This window comes from Neofelis nebulosa, chromosome 4, assembly GCF_028018385.1.
Source record: "Neofelis nebulosa isolate mNeoNeb1 chromosome 4, mNeoNeb1.pri, whole genome shotgun sequence".
Taxonomy (NCBI): Eukaryota; Metazoa; Chordata; class Mammalia; order Carnivora; family Felidae; genus Neofelis; species Neofelis nebulosa.
This window is the reverse complement of record NC_080785.1, coordinates 45,316,785-45,336,821: the sequence shown is the minus strand read 5'-3', so window position 1 is coordinate 45,336,821 and position 20,037 is coordinate 45,316,785. Positions and strand designations below refer to the sequence as shown.

Sequence of the window (20,037 nt, the reverse complement as noted above, 5' to 3'; positions counted from 1 at the left end):
AGTGCCTTGTTTTTTGAATGACTGCCTATGTGATCTTTTACTATGTTTTGCTTATATCAAATGGACTTGTCCGGATTTCAGAGAATGCCCTTTTACTCTTTTTATTTTTTATTTTTTTTTTTATTTAAAAAAAAAATTTTTTTTTCAACGTTTTTAATTTATTTTTGGGACAGAGAGAGACAGAGCATGAACAGGGGAGGGGCAGAGAGAGAGGGAGACACAGAATCGGAAACAGGCTCCAGGCTCCGAGCTGTCAGCACAGAGCCCGACGCGGGGCTCGAACTCACGGACCGCGAGATCGTGACCTGGCTGAAGTCGGCCGCTTAACCGACTGTGCCACCCAGGCGCCCCTACTCTTATTATTTTTGGGGAAAATGCTATTATCTTTCTGTGCCATCCATAATTTCATAGATTCAACATTTTCCTTCCCAGTTTTCCACACTGAATCCTTTCTGTCTCTATAAGGCTGTACCCACACCCATGGTCCCTCTTTCTTTTTGCTTCTTAAAGGAGCACCTACTTTAGTCTTTTCTGGTATCTAGAGTAGGGCACAAGGAACTGGCTGTGAGATGGGCAAAGCAGATGGCATCAATGTTAGTGGGTAGGTTTTACATGACGTGCTTGTCTAGAACATGGTAAACCAAGGGGAAATTTGATGTGAAATCAGTAAACATTTTCCATTAGTATAGTACAAAAAGATTTGGAGTTTAGGGCTGGCAGTTTTCTAGCTATATAATCTTGGAAAAGTCTCTTAGTATTTCTAAACCATAGTGTCATCCACTGAAGAATGGAAATATAAAACGTATCTCATAGAGTTGTGTAGTTAATTTATTTTAAAGTGCATTGTAAAGTATAAAGTACTGTACAAATATGAGATATTAATGTCATCAGTATTCTTCTTAATGATACCTAACATTCTTTGGCTTTTTTTGACCTCATCAATATATGATGTCAGTGTGGTCATAGCCAACATAGAGCAACTTTCATCCCTATTTTCTTAGTTGCCTTTGTTTTATAAGTAATGGGCCAATTATAGTATTTATTTATAAATGAATTACAGCTGGGGCATCCGTTTTAACACATAAATACTACTAATTTGTGTATTACACTACTATTAGTGTATTATTACTATTATTACTATTAGTAAACACTACTAATAATGTGTAATTTATGGGCTAGTGTTGGCGAGGATGCTGCTGTGTAGTGCATGCAGGGTTGTGGGCTGTAATTCTCAGTTTTAGGGGGCTTTGGATGACCTCAGGGATTTGAGGTCAATAAACTTAGAATTTCAGTATTTACTTTCCCAAGAAGTCATTTATCAAGAACCTAAAAAACTACTGAATTACAAAACATTAGGCTAATTCATGTTAGAGAGACATTAGGCATTCTTGAACAAGGAAAAATTCCGGGGTCCATCAATATACCATTAGATGAGGTAGACCAAACTCATAAGAACCAAAAATATTTCAAAGAGAAGTGTAATTAAATAAAACCATCCAAATCTGGAATCTATCTAATCCCTATCTAGCTAGTTGAGAAAGAAGCAAAAAGACTTTGCACACAGCAGTATCTTTGGATTTTAATAATGCTTAGTAGCATGCTGGATTTTGGAAAAAGTGGGCAACATATGAATTTCCAGAGAATAAACAAGGAAATTGAAATTTTGAACACAAGTCAGCTTTTTCTTGGGTACCTGCAGCCTGAGATAGTGGAATGAGAGGAAAAAATTAATGCTGTTGCCAACAATTTGTAGGGTGATTTTGAGCAGGTCAGCTACTATTTGAATCTTTTCTTCATCTATAAATTGAGAATACCACTTGTCCTTGCCTACTCTAAAAGGCTGTTGAAGATTGATTTAGACAATATGTGTTACTTGCCATGCCAGTGTAAGGCTTAGGATTTTAAGACTTCATTTTTTTTTTTTTTTTTGAGAGAGAGAGAGAGAGAGAGAGAGCACGTACAGATGAGGGAGGGGTGGAAGGAGAAGGAGAGAGAGAATCTCAAGCAGGCTCCTAAGCCCAGCGTGGAGCCTGATGCGGGGCTTGATTTCAAGACCATGATATCGTGACCTGAACCGAAATCAAGAGTTGGATGCCCAACTGACTGAACCACCTACATGTCCTAGGACTTAACTTTTATGTAGTTTAAAATAGTTCAGTTGTATTCTCAAAGACCATGTTGCCTGTGTCACCTAATCAAGAAGTGTGATTTTAATTTGCATTTCCCTAATGATTAGTGATATTGAGCATCTTCTCATGTAACCTGTTGGTTTTTTGTATATCTTCTTTGGAAAAATGTTTATTCAGGTTTTTTGCCCTCCTCCCCTTTTTTTTTGCTATTGAGTTATATGATTTCTTTATATATTTTGGGTATTAACTCCATATCAGATATATGGTTTGAAAATCCTTTCTCCCATTCCATAGGTTGTCTTTTCACTTTGTTGATGGCTTCTTTCACTTTATAGAAGCTTTTTAGTTTGGTGTAATCCCACTGGATTCTTTTTGATTTTGTTGCTTATGCTTTAGGCGTCATATCCAAAACATCATTACCAAGACCCGTGTCAGGGGGCTTTATTGCTATATTTTCTTCAGGAATTTCATGGTTTCAGGTTTTACATTTATGTGTAATCCACTTTGAGTTAATTTTTGTGAGTGGTGTGAGATGGGTCCAGTTTCATTCTTTTACATGCCAATATCTAAGTATCCCAGCACCATTGAAATAAGTCACCTAGAGAGACACAGATACTTTATGATCTCATTTATATGTGAAATTAAAAAAAAAGAAAACCATCAAAAAACAAAAACACAAACTCATAGAAAAAAAATCAGACTTGTGGTCGTTTACCAGAGGTGGTAGGTAGGAGAGTGGGAATTGGAAGAAAGTGGTCAGAAGGTACAAACTTCTAGTTAGAAGATAAATAAGTACTAGAGATATAATGTGCAAGATGATGACTACAGTTCATACTGCTGTGTGATATATAAGAAAGGTGTTAGGAGAGTAAATCCTAGGAGTTATCACGAACATTTTCTTCTTTCCTTTTTATTATATCTATATGAGATGATGGATCTTATTGTGGTGATCATTTCATAGTATATATAAATCAAGCCATCAGGCTGTATGTCTTAAACTTATACAGTGATGTATGCCACATTTTTCAATAAAAGTGGAGGGGAGGAAGAATAAGTGCAACCTTTTATATTGTACTTCTTTTTATTTATGATGGAGTAATTAATAATACTTTAATGTGTTTGTTCATAAAATGAGAATCCCAATAACAGCTTGTGGAAACTTAGTCATTCAGTGATATTTTGCATTATTACTACATAAAATATATGTGCTTTTTTAGAATGTTCTTTTTGAGATCTTGAGTATTCTTGTAAGTAAAGCCTGAAGCTTAAACATCCACTTTTTTTGCATTTCTTGGTCTGATATTTCTATTATACCAGAAGGTTAGTATTCACATGGTTATTATCCCTTTCAGTTGGAACTAATGTGCACTTTGATGACTTTTGTTTTATCTCATTACCTTTTTGATTTGTTTTGTTTCCTAAGAATCCATTATGAAGACTTTGATTCATTTTTTGTGGAGCTCAGAAAGTTTAAGATGAATTAAAGGCATTCCTTTTGTAGGTTATCTCAGCTCAACCCATAAAAATTGCCCATCAATGATAGGAATGTTTTCAACCATCCCTGGCATATACTTCTAAGAAATTTTCACATTCAGTCAGTTTGACAGTTGAATCCATGAACTCTTGGTCTAAAAGCCCTTGATACTAATTATTGTATTATGTTTGTCAAAGAACAGGAAAGAGATTAAGATAACAACAGTTTGCATAATTCAGGCTGTAACATAAAGCATAGAGAAGAAGCAAGTGTGGTTTGTGGTGTGTAAGCTATATGTAGAATACAAGTAGGAACTTTTTAAAACTAAAACGTTCTCAAGATAGTTTCAGTGGTATGTATTTGAAGTACTTTGGAAACATTTCACCAAAGTATTAAGTTTGTAGTGGAATTAGGGGGAGTAAAAATTAATAATTTTAGAAAGTTTTTTTTAATTAAGCTAAAGTATTTCAATTGATTCAAATGGAAGCAAGTCTGATTTTGTGTGACAAATTATTACTTTCATTTGGTTGGGAAGGAAAAGGTAATTAGCACCTCACAAATCAACGTCAATGATAGGAAGCTCCATTGTAAATACACCAAATTTGAGGATTACTGTCCCTCAAAGAAGGTATACATTAAAGATGACATGATCACTTATATTTATTTCATGAGCTTGATCCTTATCAGATTAGCCCAGGTCTGGTTAGAGTTATAAGCTGTTTTCAGCTGTATTGGTCCTTATTCAGTTTTCACAGTATGCAAATATACGCAGAAATAAAAAAAAAGTCTTCCTAAGAAATAGCTTTGAAAACTAAGAAAGTCTATTGGAAACATAAAGCATTTTTGGCATCTTATATGTCATGCATGAAAAGTTAATGGAATTAGTTTTTACAGTGGCTTATGGAATTGGTCTCCTTATTCTATTGTCACACCTTGTATATGGGTAAATGGGTGGTTCATGTAGTCATTTCTATGAAAAATTGACTCTTTTGTAGGAGAGCTGGCAATTTTGTCAAGAATTTATGATTTGGAGGTTGGTTTTCATGAAAATGGACTTTGTCTTAGCCAAATGCCTTAATAGCCAGACCTTTCCGTGTGTAACTATTCACCGGAACTACTTGATTTGGGTTTGATAAAAAGATGGAGATGGGAAAGGAGACTTGCTTGTCATTCTGTCTGCTGATGCATGAAAGGAAATATGGAAAACTTCATCTTTGCATATTGTGAGCCTGGTGGAGGACTAGTTTTGTCACTGCAGTTCTCTTAAATCCAGTTATCCTATCTTCTGTTTCCAACTTTCCCTCTGGGAACCTGTATATCATCCTTATCTTTGGACTCCATACTTTAAATATTGTTTGTCTTCCAAGGATATTATATCATTTTTAGTATGTTCTTACTAATGCAACATAGAATTACATATAAAAAAGTTTCTGATCAGTGTGAAATCATCTGTAGTGCTACAAAGAATCTTAGCATTTTATCCCACTTTGGAAGCCATATTATATATACATAAACATGCACATTGTTCTTAAAAAATATGGAAAGTGTTGATTCTCATTTTGACTTGTAAGGAGTTCATTTTGGTGGCATTTTCCTGTAGTCCTGTTAGCAAGTATTGACCTGTAATCAAGCCAAAACAGGGTACATGTGACACCAGTCCCTTTTTTATGTGAACATGGATTATAACTTTTTAAAAAAGTGAATGCCCAAGAAAAGAAGTCATCAGCAGAGGTTTATGAGTTACCAAAACAAAGAGTTCAAGCTGTGCTCACCACAAGGAGAAGTAGTTAAAAAATTAGAGAAGGTGTTTGAATTGATGAGCTGTTTGAATTGGTCTTCTGACCTCTGAAATGACCTTTTCCATTACCTTCTCTGGTTTGAAAGATAATTACTCTCTTCTTCTCTCGCCCTAAGGCAACCCTGGCCAGAATTTCAGCTTTGCCGTTTGAAGGGTGACGCTGTGGTGCAATGTATTGGGTCAGGGTGTGACCTTACACATCTGTATTTCACTAGGACCACCGAATAGAGATGACCACCACTGTTGCTGGTGTCTCCCCAAATCCAAACCAGTCTGCATCTTGATAGCTCTTAAGAGCAGGAGGGTCATTCTATTCTGCTGTAGAACTGTTTTTTTCATTGTCAGTTTTGGAGAACAGTGACTGTTATTCAGGGAGATAAAATGAAAAGTTATTTGAAAGAGGTTTAATATGGTATTATAGTCATTTTATACAATATACATTAGTTTACAGTTTACCCTATTTTTCAACATGTTTAGCTACTGTCTTATCTTAGCACCTCTGGAGTTGCAGCAATGAGCAACTTAATCAGGGCATATAAATTTATTGTACATTGCTAAGGACTTTAATGGGAAGTGTAATAAATCCTTTAAGTAAGGACTAGTCATTATAGAAAGCTGATTTGCTAGAGCTAAATGTTCATGTTATACTAGAGTGAGATATAAACACTCCTTTGTAACTTGCATGTCATTATAACACACAGATGTCTTGGCTCCAAGAGCACGTGTATTATTAAATGAGTTCCGGCTTGGATTTATGCCAGTGTCGAGGTTTAGTGATCTTAAGTAAGAGCCCAGAACATCACACGATGGAGGTCAAACAAACTGCCTTTTTATTAGGGGAGTTCTAGTCCATGCTTTAGAGTCTGTCACTGGTGAAGAATAGATGCCCAGTATAGTCTGTTCTACAACATACTTTAAGCTCTTTCATAACTAAAGAAAAAGACTTATCAGTACATGGAGACCTTGAGATATAAGTTGAAAATCTTGCAGAAGGCTCTTACTTTAACACAAGTAGTGGCTTGTTTAGTTGCTTCAAGAGCTGCTGCATTTTCCTCTATAGTTACCTGGGGAAGCTGTGGGTAGAGAGAGTGCATCTTTCCCTGTGTTTAAAAAACAGTGTGTAATGTTGTGGGGGAAGGGAGTAGCAGGAGGGAGAGGAAGAAGAGGAGGAAGGTTATATTCTAGGTCAGATCCCTAGGCCAGATTCTGAATTTTGAGGCCTCTGGTCTCTACTGGAAATGAATCCATGCAAGGACCTGGGTAGGAAGGAGGAAGCATTAGCCTGGGTTTTAAGGCTGTAAAGCATTGACTTTGACATTGCTGGATGCAAATACCAGTGGATATTGAACTGTGCTAATATTACTACTAGAACTGTTATTCTTTTAGTTAGAGCTCTGATTACAGAATTACATAAGTTTTGAGTGGTTTGCCCATGGTCCCTTTCCTTCTATATGCCCTGTTATTTTCAGTAGGCAGTTTTGCAGAATAGGAAGTTCTGTAGAAACACATGTATTGATTTGTATCAGAAATGCTGGTATACCATGGTAAGTGTACTTAGTATACTACTTGTATGTTGATTTATAAAGTTAATAAGACCTCTGTGACCAGAGTGAGAAGCTGGAGCATAGAAAGCTCATGTTTTTATCATATAATTAGAATGTTCTCTTTTTATCAAACTGCTCCTCACTTTGTTAAAACTGTGTTAACCCATCTAAATGGTATTAATACATTTTTGAAGTTGTAATGTATAATTATATTATCATTCTTTCAGTAATACACCAGACGTAGAATCTCAAATTTATATCTATTTGACATGAGCTTCTAGCATACGGTTGCTTGAGATTAAGACAACAACAACAACACCACCTCTTTTATCATAGAGACCAAGTCACAATATTTTATAAATGAATATAGGAGGCCCTAAAAGTGCAATCCTTGTAAGAGAAGAGAATAACTTACATGAGCCAAAATTTTCTGTGTTCCTGTGTCTAATATCAGGATATAATTCCGAGTCCAGAGTATTACTAATCAGTTAATATTCTAATATTAAATATTAAGTGAATATTTAAGCATTAGTATTTAGTTAATATTAACAATCAATAATAAAATTGAATATTAAATCTATTTTCTTGAAAGAGCTCAAAATTCTCTTACAGTGTTAAATGTCATAACTACCATCAAATCAAATCTAAAACCAAACGTTAGTTTGGTACGTGCTCAGTCTCATGATCATATTTGACAAACAGCATATCTGAAAGAATATTAAGGCCTTCACTTAAGCTTTACTTATAGTTGGAAACCTGGGTGTTTGGCCAAGAAAGGAAGAAAATGATTAAATGAGAAAGTGGCTTAGTTCTTGCCTTCTCCAATGTCTTGTGTGTATTTCTGCCATTCTATCAAAAAGACAATACCACATTTTCCAGGATCAGCCACTTCCTCTCACGCTGTTGGGGTGAGTGGTGAGCAGACCTAGCATGAAGACTCAGGCTGACTGCCTTGGTGTGAGGCACATCAATTCCCAGACAGGATCTAGTGTTGAGCACATCAGAGGTCTTCCAACTGGCATCCGGACAAGGCCTGAACATGTGGAGAACAGATTTAGTCTGAGTTGACTATGAGGCTCATTTCTCCCTATATTAGGCCAAAGGTGGCAAGCCCTGCTACCAAGTGAAAGTTGCTTAGTACTAGTAGTGGGAGCAGGGGGCAGAGATGGGTGGTAAAGAAACTAATGAATTTATAGCATAAGCAAAGAAGCATGTCATATTATCAAAGGCCAGAATCAGACCTTAAGAGCATCCATCCAAAGGCCATGCGAGTATTTTTAGGATTTTGTTTTTTGCACATTATCATGGAAGAAAAAACAGAAAAACAAAGATTGCTAAAGATGTGAAAGAAGAGACAAACCATAATATCCCACTTTATTCTTAATTGGCAATCTTCTCTCTTCACTTCTAGGCCAGATGGCCACAGACTGATATTATAATGAGAGGCCTGAGAGCCACAATTAATTATTGAAGCTGCAGAAAAGCAACCCCAGTGGGCACATCACCAAGAAACAGACTTCAGAGGAAGTCAGACCTGATATTGCAGAGGACAAACCTCATTACAATTAACATTTGCAATGCTTAATACACTAAATAATAAACAAAGTCTACATTTTCAGTAGTCATGGCTTGAGTTGACTTTGGTATTGTTTTGACATTAAAAAAATTTTGTGTATAGAAAATCTAGATCTGATTTGTATGCTTGGTAGAAGGTTAATCATCTAATTGTTTCCAGAAAGACTTTCCCCATAAATATCTTCCATCATTTGCTACTGAGTATATTTATGATTGTTTTACAGAAATTTACCATTGATCTGCTGAAAAAAAAGTTTTTTTGATGTGGAATGATTAGGTTGGTAATCTGAGATGGATGCTATCTATGGGTCATGTGTCTACTAGAGAATTTCTGTGAATTTTAAACCAATGCTGACTTTGGATAGCTTTAGCCCTAGGTGCAATAGATACATTACTTTTGGGAGTTTCCAAAAAAAATATTAAAGAATCATAGCTAATTTTAATGAAGAAGGAAAGGTGAATCCGTGTTGTTCAGGCACTTCAGGTTGCCTATATGATATCCAGTATTCTTTTTCTTATTTATTAGTGGAACTCCAATTTTATGTGGGGGTTGGGGAAAGGAGTGGGTGGGTGAAGTTTTATTGGTACCTCATTTTTATTTTTATTTTTTTATTTTTTAAATTTATTTATTTTGAGAGAGAGACGATAGCAGGGGAGGGGCAGAAAGAGAGGGAGAGAGAGAATTCCAAGCAGGCTCTGCACTGTCAGCACAGAGCCCGATGCAGGGCTCGAATCCACGAACCGTGAGATCATGATCTGAGCTGAAACCAAGAGTTGGATGCTCAACTGACTGAGCTACCCAGGTGCCCCAGTACCTCATTTTTAAAGCTCCATATTCTAGGCTCTCACTCAGCTCAGAGTGGACATGTGCTACAATTCTGGCTAGTGAAATGGAGGTGGAAGGCCTCCTGCCTTTGATGTTCCATCACTCCGATTCCTAGCTGCCAGGTTTCTGGCCTCTTTTCCTCTGTCAGCTGCAGCGTTGCCTACCATAAGGGATAACAAGGACTTGCGTTGATGGGTGTTCTTGCCAGTTCCAGGGCCACCACTCCTTTGGCTCCCCAGTGCCCTGATCTCAGCTCTGTTCAAACCTCCAGATATTTCCTCAGCTCAGGACTCTAATGTATATCCTTTGTTTCCTGGGCTTTCTAGTGACCTACGCACATTCTCTTAGGCTGGGATTGACTCTTCAGCTTGAGATATAGTCTGAGTGGATTACCTTCGTCTTGGCAGTTTTCCACTTCAAGGGCTCTTGTGTGTAGTCCCTCATTTGCTGTTACGAAGGCAGCATGGGGTAGGGATCTAGAATAGTGGCTCTAGAGTCAGACTGACCTGCATCTGAATTCTGGGAGTTACTTGATCTCGCCCTTCCTCAGTTTCCCAAGCTGTAAAATTAGGATAATATGATACTGTTGTAAGGATTAAATGAAGTAATACTGTAAGGCAGTTGGCCCAATGCCTGGGCATGTAATAAGCTCTCAGTAAAGTTGAAATGATTTGATGTGTTAATGATGATTGTTATACTAAACCAAAACCGAACATTGAATAGAGTTATTTTCTTCCTTCTAAAGAATGCGAATCTAAGACAGTTTGATCATATACTGTCAGAACTGGTGCCAAATCTGTGGGTCTAAAACTCCATGGGGCAGGACCCATGTTAGTCTCATTCATTGCTGTCTCCCTAGTATTTGACAGAGGGCCTGGCATAGAATAATAAGAACAATAACTAACATTTATTGAACACTTAATTTGTGTTCAGTCTGTTTAAAGCGCTTCACATAAATCAACTCATTTCCTTTTAAAGAACAATGGGATAGGTATTATTATTATTATTCCCATTTTGGAGGTAGACTCAAGTCTAGAGAAATTAAGTAAGTAGCCCAAGGTCACATGTCTTAACTGGCAAAGCAGAATGCCAGTAGTCTGGTTCCAGAGCTCCATTGTCTTTCATTAAGTATTCATTGGCTACATGGGGGCAGGAAAGGTGGGAGAAAAGGGTGAAATCCTTTATCTTGGCTTCTTGTATTTGAGGTTGGTTATGGTACTTGCATCATAGAAGTGGATTTTTGCCTCTGCTTTAGAAAGGGATGTCGCCTTGAAGGATTAATTTTGGGGAGAACATAATGCATTATTTATTCCCTGGGGCTTCTGTAAAGTCAGCAGTAAAGTGGGTGGGGGGCAGGGGTGTGTGCATGAATTACCACCCATAGCAAGTAGATCGGTACTAAAATAGTGTTGGTTACAGGCAGGTTGGTTTTCCAAAACATGTAATTTCACTGTTTGAAACTCAGCATGCTTCACCAGTAAATAGCTAAGTTACCCAGTAAAGTGTAGCTGGAGTGGTCATAGGGCCTAGAGCCCTAGGGAGGCATTGGGGGCTGAGTGGAGAGAGGTCTCAATGACAGGAAGCCAACAGTGAGGGCTTAGAATGGCCTCAAGTTTGATTGTTTTTGAGACTTTTACTATGAAAAATTCCTAAAATTTGATTAGTAAGATTTTGTATCATTGGAGGGCATAGCATGTGTCTGTGTTAGAGAACAAGGGCATTTTCTGGGACCTTTTTCTCCATATATAATCTGGAAATGAAACATATTTAAGATGAGGTAAGCACACCCATTCAGATGTATTTATTAGGCCTGTTTCCTTTTTACAATAGGAATTAAGAAAACAAATCGTATCATGTTTGGCCAATAATAGAAGTACCTCTTTCTTAAATGCCTGTTTATAGAATTTTTGGGACAGAGAGAGACAGAGCATGAACGGGGGAGGGGCAGAGAGAGAGGGAGACACAGAATCGGAAGCAGGCTCCAGGCTCCGAGCCATCAGCCCAGAGCCTGACGTGGGGCTCGAACTCACGGACCGCGAGATCGTGACCTGGCTGAAGTCGGACGTTTAACCGACTGCGCCACCCAGGCGCCCCTATAGAATTGAATTTATTTCTGAGGTCACCTTCCACAATAACACTGTCTTTCTGAAATTTTGATCTTCTCTTTTCTCACCAAGAACCGTAATATTCTGAATAACCAAAATGGTATTTGCACTTTACCTATAGGAAGATTCTGTATATCCTCATTTCAGACTTTGCCCTAACCTCTGTCTAACCTTGGGAAAGTCACCCGGTTTACTGCAGCTTCAATGTTCTCATTTCTCTAGTAGGGATAATAGGGTTGAGTACTAAATGACATGATGGACACAAAACTCTGAATGTAACTAATGCAACATACCAAGTGTTCAGGAAATGATATTTATTATTAAATATTATTAAAAACAATGCATTCTTAGTGTTTCATGTATTTAATAACACACTGTAGAATAAATGTAATAAATTTTAAAGGTAAGAGGGCTATTATAGGTGGACAATTTAGCACCAGTGGGAAGTAACAACTGATTGTGTGAATAGAAGAAAGAAGACAGCAGCTATAAAATTAGATACAAAAGCAACAATTGTGCAATAGTTATAGCTATGTAGTGTAGGATCAAAAGAGCTTTCCACCTCATTATAATTTCTTCCAGCTGGATGAATGTACAGCCTAATACAACAATTGATGTTCATAATAGTGACTTCTTTGAGTCATCAGGAAAAGATTAAATTATGAGAAATGCACTCCATTTAAGAATGCAGTGGAGTTGGAGGACAATTTAGAAAGATTTTCCTTTAAAATAGTACCTGCTTTACTTATGGCTCTATAAACCCTCAGCTTTTGTAAAAATCCCTGCTGTTGCATATGACTGAGATTTTAAAGGGCTGGAAACCAGGCTAGACCTCAACTGCAGTGCTGGGGTAAGAATGGCTGTGCCATTAGACAAGGCATGTTCTTTATGCTTTTCAGATGATGTTATGTTCTGGAGGGTTCATCTCTGTCTCCATCCACAAAGCAGCTGAGCTAAAGGGAAGAAGGGCTGAGTGGCCCTTGCTGTACTGACAATGCCAGACTGGATCTAAGTACATGTTTTACTCTGGACTTAAGCAGGACTTAAGAGCCTTTTGACTCCTTGTCAGGGGTCAGGTTTGCCCCTGCCCCTCAAGTCTTCCTGCCTGCTCTGCAAGGGAGGCAGTGTTGTCTAGTGGTTAAGAGTGTGGGTTTTGAGATTTACCAGTTAGGGATGCTTTGGATTGTCAGTGACTGAAACCCAACTCAGACTGGCTTAAACAGTAAGGCAGTGTGTGGGCCCATATAACTGAAAGTCCAGAGGATTTAGGGTTGTCTGTCCAGTGGCTTCCGTTCGGTTGCCTGGTGACTCTCTTGGCTTTGCCTTCCTCTGTGTTTTGGTTTCATCCTCAGGCTGGTAGTAGTGAGATGTCTACAGCCGTGCTGGATCCCACAGCTGCATGTGACATCTAGAGGCTTATTCTTGGAGGAAGTAAATTCTAAGAGCCTCCAACAGACTTTTCCTTATTTCTTTCTGGCCTGTATTGGGTCAGCCGCTCATTTTGGAGGCAATCTCTGAAACTGGAGTAATGATGAATATTGGATATCTTAGGCTAGGTCCCTGAGCCAGTCATTGCCAAGAGGGATGGGATTATAATGATTGCTTTAGACAAATTGTGATTTATCTCTAGTGTTGGAGTCAAACTACCTAGATCACAACAGCTGCTCTGCTGTGGGTGAATAGGTGTCAAAGATAACGCAGTATTCTCTCTAGAGTCAAACAGACTTGTTCTCAGGTTTTAGCTCTGCCATTTACTAGCTGCAGGCCCCAGCCTAACATTTGTGGGGCTTGAGGGAAGAATTCAAGTGATGGCTCACATATGCTATGTGGACACATTTTTAAAAGTTATAAATCAAGCCAATTGTTTCTATCCCGACAAATATACCTTTATAATGATCTGGCAGGTCATGTTTGAATACTTGGATACCTCAGAGTTCTGTGTACAACATGGTTACATAAGGAGAGTGGGACCCAGGCTTGCATTCTGTGTCTGTAGCTTTCCCCTGCCTCTGTCTCACACTACAAAGTGTTGACATGCCAGCCGACAAGTCCAGGCTATGTCTTTCCTACCCAGAAAGCCACCCCTTGTCCACCCCTTGGGCATAGACTTGTGAGCATGTGGCACCTGCTCTAAAGTCATCTCTAGGGAGGGATTTGGAGAAGAGGCCCACAGCGGCTGTGGAGATGAACTTAGGGCAGTTTGGCAGGGAATTCTGAGCTAATCAGAGCATGTCTAGAAAGGGAATGCAGGATTCTTGGTTAATACATTTCCTTGACCTTATGGACTGTTGTACCCACGGAGAGGAGTACAGGGAGGACTCTGGCCTTTCAAAACTCAAACCCAGGGTAAAGGTTTCAATTCTGATGAACTATAAAGACCACGGCAAGTGACAATTCTGCTGAGACTCGGTTTTCTTCTGTAAAGGGGGTTAATACCCCTAATACCCAGTTCACCAAGTTGTGAAGGTTAAGTGAGGTGAGGTATGCCAAGTACTCACAAAATGCCAGCTACTTTTAGTGTCTTTGGGCACCCAGTGCACAGGTGTTCCCTGACTCTGATGCTCACTTATGCAAAGACCTTGGGCAAGCCACCCCATCTCCCCAAACCTTACTTCCTCATCTTTGGATGGTGATGCTGAATTGGGATGTAAATGGGAGGGAACATAAAATAACAGCAGCACAGCCTGTGCAGTGGTCATGACTGTCAGGAAACTTCTGTGTTCCTGATGAGATAAAGTAGAGGTTCTGGATCACTAAAGCCCTCCATAATTTTCCAGGTAAAATCTGCTTCTGACTAGATAATATGTTTGTACCACAGAGAAAGTCCATTTACTAAACCAGAAAGAAATCTTTCACAAATTATCCCCTGTTTCCCCCCTACTTCAAAGTATTGCCTCTGTGTCCCACCTCTTACCCATGGCAGTATGAGAAAGTTAAAGTTGTTTTTCCTAGATTTTATTTCAGCAAAATTATCCCCATAGCAATAATTAACCATGGCATTAGAGACAATAGAAAACTGTTAATGGTGAAAACCACCCCCATGTGGTGTGGTAACTAGGTTGTTGACTTTTTCAAAAAAGGCAACATCAGTGTTGAATTGGAGTTCCAACTAACACAAGATCAGAACCACAGGGGATTGGAAGTAAAATCTGGGTTGGCCTCCTTTGTGTTCTGTTCTAACAGAGCTGTTAGTGATAAGTGGTTGCTTATTTGGCTCAACATATTTTGTTACAATATAAAAAAGGAAGTTATTTAATTAGTACTATTGAGTAAATCAATATAGCTGCCTTTATGTGTTTAATAAGAAGCTATTTCAGGAGTATTTCGAGTATGCGGAGATAATAAAATTGTGCTGAGGACTAACACTATCAAAGCAGAAGCATAGGATCAGACACAAACACATGCGTGTGCATACACGCACCACACACCCCATTAATTTAAGATGTGTTTATGTGATATTAGTGTTCTTTGGTAAACAATGTCTGTTTTATCTTGGAGATAACAAATATTTTTAGTTATAGTACACAGAGGAAAGGCAACTAAGTATCTTGGGACTGAATTAGGGATGGTAAGTTTTAAAAATTGAAGTTCTAAGTTTTAAGTCCTTGAAACTATTTGGTAACTTCAAATTTCTCACAGGTTTTGAATTTGAATGTAGGAACTGGAATTGATTGTGTATGAAAAGAAAAACATGTGGGGCACCTGGGTGGCTCAGTCAGTTAAGCATCTGAGTTGGGGCTCAGGTCATAATCTTGCAGTTTGGTTCCTGGGTTCCACCCCCACATGAGGGGTGGGGCTCTCTCTTTCCCTCTCTTTCTCTGTGCTCCTCGTCCACTTGTGCTCTCTTACTCTCTCTCTCTCTCAAAAGTTAATAAAAAAAAAACTTAAAAGAAAGAAATATATACCTTTAATTAAGACAGCATTATTTTCACAGTGGCAGCCGTATTGCTGAAATTATGAATGGAAGGAAAGACATGTAACAAAAGAAATAAGATGAATCTTTCCTCTAACCTGTGCTTGTACTCATTTATATTAGTCCTTTACAAAGAGTCATTTTTAAGCTGGAAGACTCTCTTACTTTGTTCTATGACTATTTTTTAGAGTTAAAAAAAGCAAAATTCGAGTCAGAACCAGGATGTCCCTTGTTTTTTCTCTCTCTCCCCTGAAGTATTTGTTTTTTGTATCTTAGGTATGGGTAAATAGCCATGTCTTTTAGATCAAATGGAAAGTTTAGGATTGCTGTCAGAGATACCAAAATGAATGTAGGCTCATGAATATAGAATCCCATTAAATAATGTCTCTGAGTTTCCCACAGTGTCAGATGAGCCTGTGATTGAAAAGTGGCAAGATGTAATATCACCCAAAGAGTTCAAGTTTTTCTTTTGTCTTTTTCAAGTTTTTGAATAGAACAAATACAGATGCCACAAATATCAGTTATTTTAACTAGAATTAAAATAAAAATTTAAAAAGCCAAAGAAACCTGATTCTGAATTTGAGATGATTTTTCTTAATAAAATATGTTTGTAGAACAAATGAGTCACACTGTTAATTAGTAGGATGAGAAGTAAGTAGGGCCAACACTTGGTCTCCATGGTGTGCGGTGGAGAATGTGTATGTAGCCCTTGAGTGGGAGCTATAGGTACACTCCAGAACTATTTTAAACTTCGTTTTCTGGGAAGCCTCTTCTTTGGCTTCTGTGGGGCTCTTCAGACATTGTTTACACAGAGGGTCATCTTTCTGGAAATCCATGGGATACGCTGATGAATGAGTCACAGAAGCAATTAGCTTTGTAATACTGAGAATTATTGGCAAGAGTCCACATATTTTCTAAGATACAAGAGGAACGACAAGAATGAAATTAGCTTATGCTTGCTTGCTCAGAGGAGTTTTTACCTCCACAAAACTTGTCTCTTATTATAGATACACTCTGAGAAGTGATGTGGGGCAGTTTGTGGTGCCTTTCTTCTGCTTGACCTAAGAGGATTTTGATTAAGAATTTCTCTGGACCAAGGAATAAGAACTCATGAATCTTGGCTAACAGTATTAATAAGACCTTCCACTATGTTTAATCAATGAGAAATGTCACTATACTCATTTCCATACATTATGACATCAGATGCCTTCTGAAACTAATTTCTTGATGGAATAAAGTATAATTTTTGTATTTAAAATATTTCACAAAATATACAGAAAGCATGTATCCTAGGATAGTCCTCTGAATTTTCCTCAGCCAGCTGACAATTTTGAACTCAAGATTAATTTGTCTGGAAACATGAAAGATTTATCTGCAGAAAAACTTTGCTGAAATTGTGTCTGAAAAGAGTGTTATTGAAAGAACCCATTATCTCTATTTAGAGTTTAAAAATACAATCTAACTTTCATTTAAGAACTTTTAGTCAACACTCTTAAAAGTGTCCTTTCCATAAATGACCCTATCATTTGCCAAATAGTTGCCATTTGTAGATCAATAGAAGTCCACAGAGGTTAAGTGACTTGTCAGAATAACCCAGCAAGTGGCAGAATCATAAGAAGAGTCGAAGCTTTTTTTTTTTTTTCAACATTTTTTATTTATTTTTGGGTCAGAGAGAGACAGAGCATGAACGGGGGAGGGGCAGAGAGAGAGGGAGACACAGAATCAGAAACAGGCTCCAGGCTCTGAGCCATCAGCCCAGAGCCTGACGCGGGGCTCGAACTCACGGACCGCGAGATCGTGACCTGGCTGAAGTCGGACGCTTAACCGACTGCGCCACCCAGGCGCCCCAGAAGATTTGAAGCTTTTAATTTCTAGTCTTTTGCTCTAAGACAATTAGCTAGTTCTCCCCTGAGTTTTAGCACACGAAAAGTTACATGGAGCTTCCAGATGTACTTTGTGAAAGGGACACTTGTCTAGCTTGGATGAATCTGTGCTTTTTTTTTTTTTTTAAATAGTATTTATTACAGAAAATTTCTAGTTTGGGCTAAACTATTTATGTTACTCTTTATCTAAGAAGGAATAGAAAACTCAGCTGAGGAAAGGTGAATGAAACACATCTATAAAGTTGATTTTCTGAATGAGAGAAAAAAGTGAAAGCTAAAACAAACTTAGGTGACTTTTTAAAAACCTGGCTCTCAGAACATTGTGCCAGTGTACCTGTTTATTCATTTGATGCGTAAGTTTTTTCTTGAGAGTATCTCACATCAGTGTATATAATTAGACTTGTACGTAAAATTCTAGTCCATTTGAAGAATTTGTAGAGTTAGCCTACCATTTTGGAGAGAATGTTTATATTAATTATTCTGTACCCATTTCTCTTTGTGAAAAATCCTTCTCTGCTTTTAGGCTAAAATAAGTAACAAGAAGCTGAGGATTGTAGCTAATTGTCTAGAACACAGAATTAGAAATCCAATTCTGACAGAAGCCAAATGAGTTACACTGAATTTGGCACAGGGTGTAAAAGGAACTGGTCTCTGTTAATGACATGTTCTTGTTCACAAGCAGGTGTTTGCCCAAGGGGAGTATACTTGCACTTCTTTGTAAATGTTATGGAAGAGTGGTTCACTGGAATAGGTGAACATTTCTCAATTTCACACCCAGGATATGTCATGGTGATTCTTCTAGTGCTCTGGGTTCAGTGGGCTTTTGCTAGGAGTAGAAGAGATAGGATTCCAGAAACTGTAGCACCCTCCTTATTTGGTGTTTCTGACTTTTAAGGGGAGGCTGTTGTCCCTGTCCTTAATTAGACTGCTTCTCAACCCGGTGTCTTTGAAAGGCAGCATTTGTGAAGTGTGTCAAGTGCTAGGGTTTTTCCCTTTTCTGCCAGGAGGCTTTTTGACGCAGTGGGAATGGAATTAGGGGATCAGGAGTACAGTGCTAAAATAGTTGTTAGAAAGGCTTCATTGTTGATTGCTGAGGGGGAAAGAAGAGAAAAGTTCAAGAAATGAAAAGCAGCTCCTTTCCCCCTTGAGATCTCTCTTTCCGTTGCTGTATGGCTCTTTACACCAGCCAGCATCTCTCAGCATTGTTCTAGCAGTTTGTTTAACTATCAACTTTTATTTAATTCATCCTTTTGGAAGTTTCTCTAGAGCAGTGGTTCTGAATGCTACTGGCATTCAGAGGGTAGAGACCAGGGAAGCCACTAAACTTCCTACACTGCATAGGACAACCCCAACTCAAGCAGGGGCCCAAGGTGTCAATAATACTCACATTGAGAAACTCTGCTCTAGATGAAGAAATTAAAAGACTTTTGAAAGGACTGGCCTGTCTTTGCAAATTTATAGCCGGTTTGTACAAGTAATTATTCAAAATATCCTACTCCAGGTAGTGTAGGCACTGCATTGTTTTTGTTTTTGTTTTGAGCACTTCCTTACTTCCTGGTACTATGAGACACTCTGGGCTCATCTTCTCTATTTCCTGCCCCAGCCCTAGAATCAGCTCTTTCCGCAGGGAAGCCTGGTTCTTTTGTGGGAGAGTAGTATTAGAAGCCACGGTCTGGCTGCTGGGTATGCTCACTTACATGGAGTTTTCAACTCCATAATCTAAACTTGGTTTGTTCATTAGATCATTTTTAAATCTTGGTCTTTACCATATACATGCATTTACTTTAAAAATATTTTTCTGATGTTTGAGCTTATATGGAACGTTCAGATTACCCAAGTAATACTGAAATTTGAAATAACATTTTTATAAATGAATGAAATCTCTAATAATGTGATTTGTAAACTTTATTTCTTCTTTTATAACATAGTGATGGTATTTGAGACCATTCTTGCCTTAAGTCAATTTTTGTTATTAAGCATGTACCACATGTAGTTTTATTTCATGTTTCCCTATAGCAGGAAGGTGCTTAGTCCTGCCCTGTTAACATACAGATAATTTGTTCTGAAGTACGTGAAAATCTGCATAATGGTGACCCTTGCTTTTTGATTAAGTTAAATTTACTTGATAGTCTTTAGTCCTTCATTAGTAAATGTTCATATCTCTGTAGAAATTTAAGGTTTAACTTTTCCTAAGATGATGTCTAAAATTTCCTGGCTTTGCCTTTAACTGCTATGCTTATTTAAGAAACTGTCTCCTATACCCATGACCAATCTGCATAACTTATCAGGGTTTTCTCTTTAAGAAACATGGACTTTTAAAACATTATAGGTGCAAGCAAAAATAATTTCGGTTTTAAAACAAAACAGTGCAATTATTTTTTTCTTATTTGCTTAAATGTTTATTTTTTACGTATTGAGAGAATTCTGAGATTTATTTAGATACAAATTTTATAGTTTATTGCACTTGAGTATACATTTGAAGAAAAAATACAAATAAATTATTCAAGATATTCTTGTTTTTAAAGTTTATTTATTTTTGACAGAACAAGTAGGGGAGGGGCAGAGGGGGGGTGGTGGGAGATAGAATCCCAAGCAGGCTCTGCACTGTCAGCACAGAGCCCAATGCAGGGTTTAAACTCACAACTGAGATCATGACCTGAGCTGAAATCAAGTGTCAGATGTTTAACCAACTGAGGCACCCAGGCATCTCTGTTCAAGATATTCTTAAAACTTTCTTCACGTTAAGAATCTGTTTGAGATCACTTTTAAAACTTAGAGTTCTCAATGTTT

At 37.9% G+C, this 20,037-nt stretch overlaps 1 protein-coding gene and 1 pseudogene across 9 annotated transcripts in view; one reads left to right on the top strand and one right to left on the bottom strand.

Moving 5' to 3' along the window:
• LOC131508320 (large ribosomal subunit protein eL36-like) overlaps positions 1 to 7,986 on the bottom strand; it is a 48,660-nt pseudogene extending 40,674 nt beyond the window's left edge.
• Positions 1 to 20,037, top strand: part of BBS9 (Bardet-Biedl syndrome 9) — a 458,930-nt gene that overhangs the window by 304,594 nt on the left and 134,299 nt on the right. Inside the window, exon 20 of one of the 9 annotated variants that reach the window (XM_058724634.1) lies at positions 8,357 to 8,473. The exons of the other annotated variants lie outside the window; for them this stretch is intronic. Coding sequence (XP_058580617.1) covers positions 8,357 to 8,416 — 60 coding nt within the window. The 3' untranslated portion in view covers positions 8,417 to 8,473. Of the gene's footprint in view, positions 1 to 8,356; positions 8,474 to 20,037 lie in introns of those variants that run through there. 9 annotated transcript variants of the gene reach the window in all.